At 40.2% G+C, this 12,368-nt stretch overlaps 1 protein-coding gene across 2 annotated transcripts in view; it reads right to left on the bottom strand.

The window, feature by feature from the left end:
- Nucleotides 1–2,530: 2,530 nt before the first annotated feature.
- ICE2 (interactor of little elongation complex ELL subunit 2) overlaps nucleotides 2,531–12,368 on the bottom strand; it is a 66,859-nt gene continuing 57,021 nt past the window's right edge. For both annotated transcript variants that reach the window (XM_008139169.3, XM_054716189.1), the window contains exons 15-16: nucleotides 8,720–8,978; nucleotides 2,531–3,696 (exon numbers count right to left, since the gene is read on the bottom strand). In XM_008139169.3, coding sequence (XP_008137391.2) covers nucleotides 3,574–3,696; nucleotides 8,720–8,978 — 382 coding nt within the window. In that variant the 3' untranslated portion in view covers nucleotides 2,531–3,573. The remainder of the gene's footprint in view (nucleotides 3,697–8,719; nucleotides 8,979–12,368) is intronic.

Raw genomic sequence — 12,368 nt, 5'->3', positions numbered from 1 at the left:
TCCTTTCTCTTCTCTCCACCCTAAACCTAGTTCTTCTATATCCCTAAAATGTTCATGGCATTTGTGGCAGCTTAACTATATGCTCACAAATTCTTTTTATATTCCTCCCTTCAAGAGGTGAAACTAAGATATTTCTAACACGGAGAATGTGGCAGAAGACAGTGCTTGACTTCCAAGACTCAGATATAAGATATTTTGGCTTCCTCCTTGCTCACTCTGGGGTAAGCCAGCTGCTATGCCAAGACATTCAAGCAGACCTATGGAGAGGTGCATGTAGTGAGGAGGCTTCCTGGCAATACCCAGTGAGAGACTGACATCCCACCCCCACCAACAGTGAGCCTTCTTGGAAGCAGATGCTCCAGCCCCAGACAACCCTTCAAGTGACTGCAGCCTCAGCCAACGACTTGACTGTAACTTTATTAGAGGCAGTGAGCCACAGGCACCCAGCTGAGTGGCATCCAGACTCCTGACACACACAAGCTCTGGGATAATACATGTTTGTTATTTTAACCAGTCACATTTTGGGGTAATTTATTATGTAGCAATACATAGCAAATATAATATTCAAACCCGAAACCCAAGGAATAGAAAGGGTGAAAGACAATGAACGTTTTTATTGAATTTCTTCCCATTCTCTTACTTTCTCGGTGCATAAAACCATCACTTACCCAGCACTCCAAGTGAGAAACATGAGGCCAAACTTGACTCTCCCTACCAACCATATGACTGAGTTATCATTTTTCTATTATCACTTAAGTCCATCCCTATACTTACAGCTTTAACTCGGGGCCTTTACCATTTTTTAATTACAGCACACATTTCCAATTTTTCTTTCTTCCTACAGTCTTTCCCAGTTCCATTCCATTCCTTAGACCAGTGATGGGCAACCTTTTGAGCTTGGTGTGTCAAACTTCGCCAAAAAACTGAGCATAACTCGGGTAGTGTGTCACTTTGAGGAGAAAACATTATTTCACAAATGTTTCATCCTCAGGAACAGCAAATGTTTCATCCTCGGCATGCGGCCGCCTCAGAATTGAACCTGGGACCTTTCAGTGCTGACACGCGTGTCATAGGTTCGCCATCACTGCCTTAGACTAATGGCAACAAGAGGTTTCCCAAGCACATATCTCATCATGTTATTTGTTTGTTTTTAAGTTTTATTGATTTTTAGAGAGGAGAAACACTGATTTGTTGTTTCACTTATTCATGCATTCATTGGTTGATTCTTGTATGTATCCAGACTGGGGACTGAACCCAAAACCTTGGCATATTGGGACGATGCTCTAACCAACCGAGCTACCCAGGCAGGGCCTAACTCCTACTTATTTTTAAAAGACTCAGCTCAACCTTTATCTCAAAAAATCTGCCTTAATTATCAGGTCTAAGTTAGATGACTTTCTCATATAACTTAACCAGAGCACTTACTTACGTAGATCAGTATCACGTCCTTCATTGGAATGTGAGCTTCTGGGGAAAAGAATCTATCCCTGACACCTACACATTCATTTATTCATACAGCCAAGCTATATTTACTAAATAACTACAGGACAGACACTTATGTTAGGTGTGGTTACATAATGGTGAACAAAACAAATATACCCTGTCCCGGCGGAGCATGGAGTCTATTGAAGAAGAAAGACAGTAAGTCAAATAAACAAATAAATACTGTGATATATGTATACATACACGCTATGAGAGTGGGGCCTACTTTAGATCAAATTTTACTGAATTAAATATTTTCCAAGAGGTATGTATAAATAATACCTTCACCATGGACGTATAAATGGGCTAGGCCCATCACATCCTTGCTAACACTGAGTGTTTTGTTCTTAGAAAAAAAAATCTTTGCTCATACTGTCAACGTCATTTTGTTACTTACATATTCTCAGTACTAAGAATCACGAACAAGAACACAAGACATGATCAAATATATGTTTTATAAAAGGCTTAATTAAGCACAAGTAGAAAACTAACACTAGCTTTATGTACATTATCACAGTTACTTAAATGTATGGCTAAGATAATTTCAAAATAATCACTTGCAAGATCATTTTACTAAGTAAAAAGTAAATTAAAAAAAAAAAAGAAAGCCAAGACTTTCTGGTATTCAGAAGTCTGAAGAAATCATTGTCTGGTTTTTTTAAAATAGAAAATTCCAAGGAAATCCCTCACTTTCCCTAGGTTAATTGCCAAATGAGTCACAACTAAAGTATTTCTGGGACATGGGAGTCTGTGACAAAGCTAAAAAACAAACAAACAAAAAACAACAACAAAAAAGTCCATTATAAAAGAGGCTCAATGTTTTAAAAAGGAAATGGGAGGAGGAGGAAATCATATGTTAAAATACATAAAACAATTTTACAGATAATTACTCATTAAATAAAAATATTTTATAACTGACCAAAAGTCTAAACAAAACAAAACTTGGTAACTGAAGATGAAAATGCTCAATTCTTATCACAGTTGGGAAGATTTCTAGGAATCTAGAAATTTCTAGATTTTTTATATTATTGTAAATTTCTAATATTAATATAAAACACATAAAAATTACAAAACCAAAGCTCATATTGCCTTGGATTACAAAACCTGCTTTACAAATGATGCATATGTCTCTGAAAACTTTAGTGGACATTAAAGCACAAGAATACAAAAATAAAATAAGTCCATCCCTTCTTAAGACCAAATTAGCTACATTAAATCAGCTGATCATGTCTTTTTCCAAATTCATTGATATGGTTATAGAAAATTTAAATTAATCAGTATAGATAAGGGAAAAATAGCTTATGTTTTACCACACATTAGCCTTAATGGTTGAAATAATGAGATGTTTCTGGAAAACATGCTCATCTCTTTGTTTTCAGTATATTTCAACACTCAGCTGGGATTTGTGCCAAGAGATAGAGGTACTGGTCATCAAACCTGTAACAAAATAAAAGTTATTGTTTAACAAACTGATGGTTGCCCAACAAAAATTGTTAACTTTTCAGAGGCAGGGAACTTTTTATTTTAAAATTTGGCTTCTGCAATGGAATTTTGCTAAGTTTTTAAAGGTATTCTCTTTATTAACCTGCAACAATCATCATTTCAAAATCGTATATAAAAACTGTCACAACTGGTCAGAAACAAGGTTTCATGTTGCTCAAAATTATCTCTGACAGTGGCAAGACTTAACCTTTTGAGCCACTCTCAGCAGGCTGGTGATATAGCTCAATTAATATAACACACAATGGTAAGTATTGCTCTTGAAAAAAAGCAAATTATTTTCCTATTTACAATTTTTGAAAAAGGCCTATTACAAAAATAATTTTCTTTTCTATATATTTCCCTGACATGGTAATGTTAAAACATATCTAGGTTCTCCTCAAACATCAAGCGTTAAGGGTATAGCATTACATTTTAGTTAAAACATTCCCACACAGCCAACATATTTTTTCAAGGCACTCTAAGAACTCTCAAGGACACTAGAAGAGAAATGTTCATCTTGTCTACTGATCTTTTAGGCATGTGTCCCCTCAAACTTTTCTAAATTGAACTGTTATAACTGTTTCTTCTTCATTTTCCATGGTAGAGTCCTTATGTTATTTTTCTTTTATTTGGAGCCACTCCTTCATTTTCAACTTGCTGAGCAGGCAGGCTTTTGGTTTCCGTGGAAACTGGATTCCTGCGGCTGTGTGTAGGCATTCTTGTTCCACTAATCTAAGAGATGAAGCAAAGAACAGAAAATAGTTTAACATGTATACAACATATTTATATACTAGTACAGTCTACTCTGTATTATTACCACATGTATTACTTTCTTTGTGAGTGATCCTTTATATATTTTTTAATCCCTAACCACCTGGCTGGTTCTAAATAGCTTTAATCTCATCAAGTTTTAAAGTACTAAATTTTCAAGATCAGAGTAGATGAAGAGAAGTGGAGGGGAAACCACTTTCTGTGTTAAATTTGGAAGAGGATAAAATGTTAAATTAGAAAATGAGGGAATTACAGGCCTTTTTAGCAACATGCCTGCCATAACAAAGCTGAAGGGCAGGCGAGAGAAATGAAAACTATGAAGGGAGGGGAAGGAAATACAAGAAGGTTAGAGCTGGTAAAGGGGGAGAAATTCCAAAATGGTCGGAGACTAGAGGACGGAAAAAGAGAAAGAAGGGAAGGGGGGAAGAAACTTTTTGGGGTGCTAGTTCTGCCTTAATGTCTACTCTTCAGTGCAAGTTGCTGCTCATCCTCACTTTCTAGCTATAATTCATTGTCTAGGGAAGACAGAGATATATTCTTAAGACACAATTCATTGCTAATTATAGTCATTCTAAAGATGAGATCTGGAAATGCTGTCATCTCCTTGGCCACTGAGAGAGCATAAAGTTTTAAAATAGGTTAATGGAGAGCCATGCCTCACAGAGAAGGACCAAAGCTGCATAACCTGAGACCTTTCCCCCAGAACCTGTCCATATCTGCCTCTATTTTTCTTTTTTAAAATATGTTTTTATTGATTTTCAGAGAGAGAGGGATAGAGAGATAGAAACATCAATGAGAGAGAAACATCATCGACTGGCTTCCTTCTGCAGGCCATGTGTCCTGCAGGACATGTGCCCTGACCAGGAATCAAATCAAGGACCTCTGGGTTCCTAGGTTGATGCTCAACCACTGAACCACACTGGCCGGGCTCTGCCTCTATTTTCCCTAGCCACTTTGTACCCTTCACATCTTGTCCAGTGAAGTATAGACTTTGGAGTGATGGGTGATATTGGAACTCCCAACACTCTTATTCCTAATCCAACAGACATATTACTAGCATTGTTACAAAGGGTTACTGGCTCACTAAGAATGAAGCAGACCCCAGCTTCTCTCACCTAATATCTTGTCCCTTTAGGGGAATTTTTGGGTTTACAATTAGATGACTAGAAAGGACAAACTTGAGCTGATATTTGAGTCTGCCAGTCTGTCTGTTTGAATCTGATGAACTTCTGTAACATACTGATTAGAAAAGTGTTATGGCTTTTAGATTATCTAGACTACTCCCCACTGCATATCCTATGTAATAAAAGCCCAGCGACTGAAATGGCAGAACAACCAGAGACCAGAAAGACCATAGCCCCTCGCCCTGGCCGGCCCCAAACCCCAGCGGGGACCCCCACCCCGTTCTGGAGCCCCCATCAGGGCAGGTCGGCTGGTCCCCACCCATGCACCAGGCATCTATCCTATATAATAAAAGGGTAATATACAAATTGACCCTAATGGCAAATGACCAGAATGACCTCTTGACCAGTCACTATGAGGTGCACTGACCACCTCTTGGTCTCTTTCCCCAGCCTGCAGGCTCCAATCACCCAATGATGAACAGGGAACCGGGGGTGCATGGCAGGGGATGCAGGCGGCGCCAGGCCAAAGCCCCTGCCCCGCCGGTCACCCCACACACAGAGGGCGACCCATGGCAGGTGCAGGGCCGGCGAGTGGGCGGGAGCGGCTGACATCTCAGTCCCTCCCCCTGGTTGTCAGGCTCCGATCACTCGATGGTGAATGGGGAACCAGGGGTGGGTGGCAGTGGGAGGGCAGGGCTGGCTGCAGGCAGCTGGGGAAGATGGCCCTGATCGCAGGCCAGGCCTAGGGACTGTACCCGTACACAAATTTCGTGCACTGGGCCTCTAGTTTACTATAAAAGTATACTGACCACACTATCTGTTATCTACCATATCACTGAGGAAAGCAAGCATCCTGAAATTTCCATTGTAAGATTGTGTGTGTGTGTATAATGAATGTTTATTACAGGGATTGTTGAAGGAGAAAAGGGATAGGCATAGACCCATTGCAAAAGGACTGGAAGCAGAAGTCAGGAGTATCACAAAAAGCAAATGGGAGCCTCCTATTAAGCTTTGCTCTGTGCAGAGGGAGGCTCTACTGGGATACTCTTAGGGTTTTAGTGCCTAAGGCACTACATGAAGATGATATCTCAATTCAAGTAGACTAGAGACTAGGGGATCACATCAGAGGCAGAAACATTTGTTATATGAGTTTTTACACCATGAAATAAATGATTTCTGTTTCATATAGTCTTATTTCTCCAAGTTTCCTGAAGCTTTGGTCTTTTCCTAGTGCTATTAAGGCTAGTATCCCTATCTGTGCCTACCTTGGTTAGACTAGAACAGTGGTCGGCAAACCGCGGCTTGCGCGCCACATGCGGCTCTTTGGCCACTTGAGTGTGGCTCTTCCATAAAATACCATGTGCAGGCGCGCACATAGAGTGCAATTGAAACTTCGTGGCCCATGCGCAGAAGTTGGTTTTCGGCCTGGGCGAGTCTATTTTGAAGAAGTGGTGTTAGAACACTCAAGGGGCCAAGAGCCGCATGTGGCTCGCGAGCCGCGGTTTGCCGACCACTGGACTAGAATGTCCCATTTCTATGGCCTAATTAAGCAGGAAGTAGGGAGGAAAGTGGGGTAACTCCCACCCAGTGTAGGGCTAGATTAGGGAGGTGTATCAGAGGTTACCAAAAACCAGGCGTCCTCAAACTACGGCCCGCGGACCACATGCAGGTGTTTTTGCCGTTTTGTTTTTTTACTTCAAAATAAGATATGTGCAGTGTGCATAGGAATTTGTTCATAGTTTTTTTTAAACTATAGTCCGGCCCTCCAACGGTCTGAGGGACAGTGAACTGGCCCCGTTTAAAAAGTTTGAGGACCCCTGCCAAAAACTTTCCATGGGCTTGGAGAAAAAAATCAAACCAAGCATTAGTTACCTAATTTCTAGTGTACCTAATGCTAGGCTATACAACTGGGCCCTGGGTAATCTCATTAAGTATTTGTTCTTGGACTGAATGCATGAAGCAGCTTTTTTTTTAATATATATATATATTTTTTATTGATTTCAGAGGAAGGGAGAGAGAGAGAAACATAATGATGAGAATCATTGATTGGCTGCTTCCTGCACGTCCCACACTAGGGATTGAGCCCACCAACCCGGGCATACGCCCTGACTGGTTATCGAACCATGACTTCCTGGTTCATAGTTTGACACTCAACCACTGAACCACACCAGCCAGGCTGCATGAACCATCCTAAAAAATACAAATGAACAAAGTGTTCTGTAGTATATATATTATTGAATTGTTTAACTTGGTTCTTATGTGGCCAAATCCTGGACATATAGAATTGTGTCGTTATTGAAAGGAATAAGCCATTCCACAGAGAATTATTGAGAAACTAACATCAGACTTTTTAAATCAAAAGTAAATCATTATTCCAGAAATAACATAAATCCTTCTAAAATAGTTTTTAATTACTATTGTTAAGAAAATTGTGTTTTAGGAGGTTGTAAAAATCACTACTTATATTAAATGTAAACTAGAAATAGCCAACCAAGACTTTAGATAAAATGACTTAAAATGCTAACAACTAACTTTCTCCATTCTTTCACTAGTAGCAACTAATTAACATTTATAGATCTTCTTGGACAAAGTTAACTAAGAATGTGTAAGGAGTCCTCATTTCTAAAAAGATCTTCTCAAACAGTAACATTAAAAAACTGAAAAACATATAAACACCCAACTCACTAACTTATGGAAAAAACTTCAGCATTTGCATTTCAGCTATTTTTCAAAGGACCTGCTTATATTTACTCAAAAAGAAAGAAAAATACAAGAATGGAAAACATCTACAGGATAGACAAGTGATATATGTTCTGGGACACACATGTTAAAGAGATTACAGAACCCAGACAATGATTTGGACTCAAACATTTTTGGCAGCAGGGAAGGAAAATACACTGGGTTTTTGTTTTCTGAACATTCATATTCATATTTGTAGGGAACAAAACTTTTACTAAAACTAAACTCAAATTGAAATTTCTTCCATGATATAAAGAATGAGTGACATGGTAAAGAGTATTTCTAGCCATGGCTTTATAGAAGTTTCAGATAGAGAAATATCATTCAACTGGTATTTCTGGGAAGGATTCTATAAAAAGAGTAACATTAATTATAATTAAATAAATACTGAGTTATATAATACTTAGCAAAACACAAAGTCTTTAACATTTTATTGTACTTTTTTTTTTTGCGAGGGGGCGGGGGGAGGAGGCTTAGAAAACAAACATTTATTTCTCACAGTTCTAGAGGCAGAAAAGTATAAGATCAAGGTGCCGGCAAATTCTGTTCTGGTGAGGATTTGTGTCCTGGTTTGTAGTCTTCTTCTTGTATCCTCACATGGCAGGGAGTGTTTTATGGTACTTTTAATAAGGCGCACTGCATTCCCTAATTACTAACACTTTTTTTATATGTTTCTATATCCTGCTTATCAATTTTAATTGCATCATCATAATTTTATTGTATGTATTCTTCTGGAAATTGTCTCAAATATTTAATGAAGTGAAGCAGTATCATAAACAAAAACTACCAAAAACATAACTTGGCTTTTCATAGGAACACAGGTATTTAACTATGTGGATGCCTTACTCATGCCATCCTCCCAACCCCCAACCCGGGCAAGCTAGTATAATTTCCTTTAGTTGAGTTATAAGGCTTATAAAAAAAGAGAAAGTTTTCTGACATACCAACTGAACTCAGTAGAGCATACAACTTTATCTATCCTTCCTATGGATGAAGTTTTTACAATGGTATTATGATTAATATGGAAAATGTGGACATCAGGGTGAAACGCTATATAGTCAGTGAAATAGATTAATAATAAACAACCCAATGGAACATTTATTTTTTTAAAAAGATCTTACCTTTTGTTGTGTTGTGGGACCCAGTGACTTAGGTGGAAAAGTACAAGGTATTCGTCCATGATGGATATGATATGGTAACAATAGATTGGGATCTAATGGAACCCAGGGAACTGAGAGACTGGAAGGTACAGCAGGAAGGCTGCAATGTGTTTTATGCAAATTGTATGCTGTCCTAGTAAGTTTTCCGTCAGAGGTCTTGTAGATCAGGAGTGAAGAATCTTCTGCTGCATGGGACAACAAGTAGGAACCCTCCTGCAAGCTAAATGCACATAATGAAACTCAACTCAGTGTGTCAATTTCAACAGCATTTTCTTAATCATGGTCTATGAGTAAATAAAAAAACAATATAGGAATGGAATACCACCTCTAAAAATACTTTTATGACCAAGTAAGATTTAAGAAGTCTTTTAAACTATTTTCACATCTTTTAGGCAACTAATTTTAATTCTTATTCCAAAGTTCAGGATATATAATTATTTTCATTTTACTGTCCTATCAGCCACTTTGTAAGTTTTCAATAATTTAATGGGAAACAAATAGTTTGCCTAATTCTCTAATCCATGGACAACACGTTTATATAGAAAAACATTTCATGAATGTACATTTTTATAATTCTTATACAGAACATTTTAATTCATTCAACCAACAATGCACCTACTTTGTATCTAGTAATAGGCGAAGAGAGATACAAAAGTGAATATGACACATTCACCACACTGAGCAGTTTAAAAGAAAGTAGCAGAAACAGTCAACATAACAATTGCAATACAATATGAGGTGCTACGAAAATAAAAGTAACAATAACAGTTGATATATATTGAATGTTTATCATGAGTTAACTCTCGTACTGCTTATATCCATTTTATTATTAAATCCTCCACAACAAACCTTCAAGCATAATATTATTAACCCTATCCTATCTAATAAAAGGGAATATGCTAATTGACCCTCACGCCATCTGGCCTGCTACGTGCGCCTGCCTCCGGAGTCCCCCAGTTCCCTCAGCCCCTCAGCCACCCAGGGCCGCCTGAGGCTCAGGTAACCCAGGCCGGCTGAGGCTTGCGCTGCCGGCAGTGGCAGCAGCAGAGGTGTGATGGGGCATCACCTTCCCCTGATCGCCGGGTCGCCTCCCGCCCCTGAGGGCTCCCGGACTGTGAGAGGGGGCAGGCCGGGCTGAGGGACCCCCACTCCAGTGCATGAATTTTCATGCATCAGGCCTCTAGTCTATGTATATAAAAGCCATATATGCATATTATCCCCTTGGGAGTTTGACCGGGAGTTAGATCACTCGCTATGATGTGTGCTGACCAACAGGGGGTGGCATGGAACAAAGGAAAGCCCTGGCCGGCAGTCAGGGAAGGGAGGCCTGGGCTGGCAGCCAAAAGGCCCTGATTGGCCCTGATCCCCGGCCAGGCCTAGGTACCCTACCCATGCATGAATTTTGTGCACTGGGCCTCTAGTACTAGACATAAACGGGAATTAGAGATGTTAAGAAATATCTCCAATGTTTTGAGTACAAGGCTTGGATAAAAATCAGACAGTCAAACTCCACAGGCCATAATCTTAGTTATAATTCCCACTGTCACAGTAATCAGTTCTGTTAAAAGGGTAATATGCTAATTAGACTGGACGTCTTCCAGACATCCTTCCTGACAAAGGTGGGGCCTGGGCAAAGCCGCCCGCGGTCCTGGGTGCCTGTGGCCAGCCTGGGCAAAGCTGTTGGGGCTCTCAGGGGCCTGTGGCCAGCCCGGGCGAAGCTTACTGTTCCTGTTTCTATTACTATTTACCCTTTAGGAATGTTTCCAGGCCTCGGTGGCGTTGGCCTTGGCGGCGGCAGTGGCAGCAGCACAGTGAGGGGCATGTTTTGCCTCAAGGAAATTCCTAAATTGCCCTGTATTCACTCGCAGATGAAATATCAAAGTTTAACCGAAAGCAGGTGGCTGGCCTAGGGGTCCCGGGGGCCTGTGGCTGGCCAGAGGGAGGGAAGCCCGGGTCCTGGGTGCAGGGGCCGAGGCAGAGGAGGTTAAGGGTGATCAGGCAGGCAGGCAGGTGAGCGGTTAGGAGCTAGAGGTGATCGGGCCTAAAACGGCAGTCAGACATCCCCTGAGGGGTCCCGAATTGGAGAGGGTGCAGGCCGGGCTGAGGGACCATCCCCCCAGGCACAAATTTCATGCACCAGGCCTCTAGTCAAATATATATTTTCCCTTAGAAAGCTTTAAGGAATTTAGTGTATCAACATAAAGAGCTAAAAGAATATGATTAATATACTGTGCTTTCTTAGGATTTTACATTCTTCTAGCTCAAAAGTGCTAAGGAGAACATCAGTTTTCCCCCATAATACGTCATTAAAAATAAGAATTAATCATACTTTAGTGTTAAGGATCTGCCTACAAACCTGATAAGTTATGTTTTCATTAAATCTTTAAACAGAAAAGTAATAAATATAGATCAAGGTGGCACAGAAAATTATTCTTACCCTCTGGAGAATTTCTTTCCCAAACCATCACTTTCATATTTCCATATAAGAAAATGAATAATAGTTGATTTGGTAATAGGAATAAATGACATTTTAAAGACTGACATTTCATCAATGAAAATCATAGTTTAACTAACTTCACTAAAAATAAGGGTGTCTTTTGGTTTACAGAAAGAATTTATAAAAATGAGATAGGTGCTCCATAGAAGAGTATCTTAAAAGTGCCACAAAAGTACAATGTACACGATGAATAAATGGCCTCCCAAAAATGCCTATGTCCTAAACCCTAGAATCTGTGAATATGTTACATTACATGGCAAAAGGGAATTAAGATAGAATTCAAGTTCCTAATCAGTTGATTTTTAAACAGTAAGATTTTCCTGGTTTATCTTAGTGGGCCCATCCTAATACTAAAAAGCCAGGGGCCATCATGACCGAAATAACCAGACAGATGACCGAACAGCAGGCTGCGTGGGGCGACCAGGTCAGCAGAGGGGCAGTTGGGGGCGACCAGGCTGGTGGGGGAAGGCAGTTAGGTGCGGCCAGATCGGCAGGCAGAGGCAGTTAGGGGTGATCAGGCTAGCGGGAGGGGCAGTTAGGGGTGATCAGGCAGGCAGGCAGGCAGGTGGGCAGTTAGGAGCCAGCAGTCCCAGATTGTGAGAGGGATGTCCGGGGATCGGGCCTAAACCGGCAGTCAAACATTCCCTGAGGAGTCCCAGATTAGAGAGGGTGCAGACTGGGCTGAGGGGTGCAGACTGGGGTGATGAATTTCATGCATCGGGCCTCTAGTTATAAGAGTCTTTATTTGTAGAAAAGGGAGGCAGAAGTGACTGTGGAAGAGGTCAGAGTGATGTGATGTGAGGAGGACTCAATTTGGCTTTGACATTTTGAAGATGAAGGAAAAGGGGCATGAGCCAAGGAAGCAGGTGGCCTCTAGAATACACAAAAATCAAGGAAACAGAACACACCAGAGCCTTACAGAAAAGAAGCTGCCCTATAATGCCTTGATTTTAGCCTAGGAAGACCTGTTAGACTTCTGACTTATAGAACTGCAAGATAATAACTTTGTGTTGTTCTACAACACTAATTTTGTGGTAATTTTTTTTTTTTTTACATCTGCAGTAGAACACTAATACACAAACTAAGATAGTGATAATAAAATGTCATAGAAAA

Source organism: Eptesicus fuscus, chromosome 5, assembly GCF_027574615.1.
Source record: "Eptesicus fuscus isolate TK198812 chromosome 5, DD_ASM_mEF_20220401, whole genome shotgun sequence".
In the NCBI taxonomy this organism is placed as follows: domain Eukaryota; kingdom Metazoa; phylum Chordata; class Mammalia; order Chiroptera; family Vespertilionidae; genus Eptesicus; species Eptesicus fuscus.
This window is presented reverse-complemented; position numbering and strand designations above follow the sequence as displayed.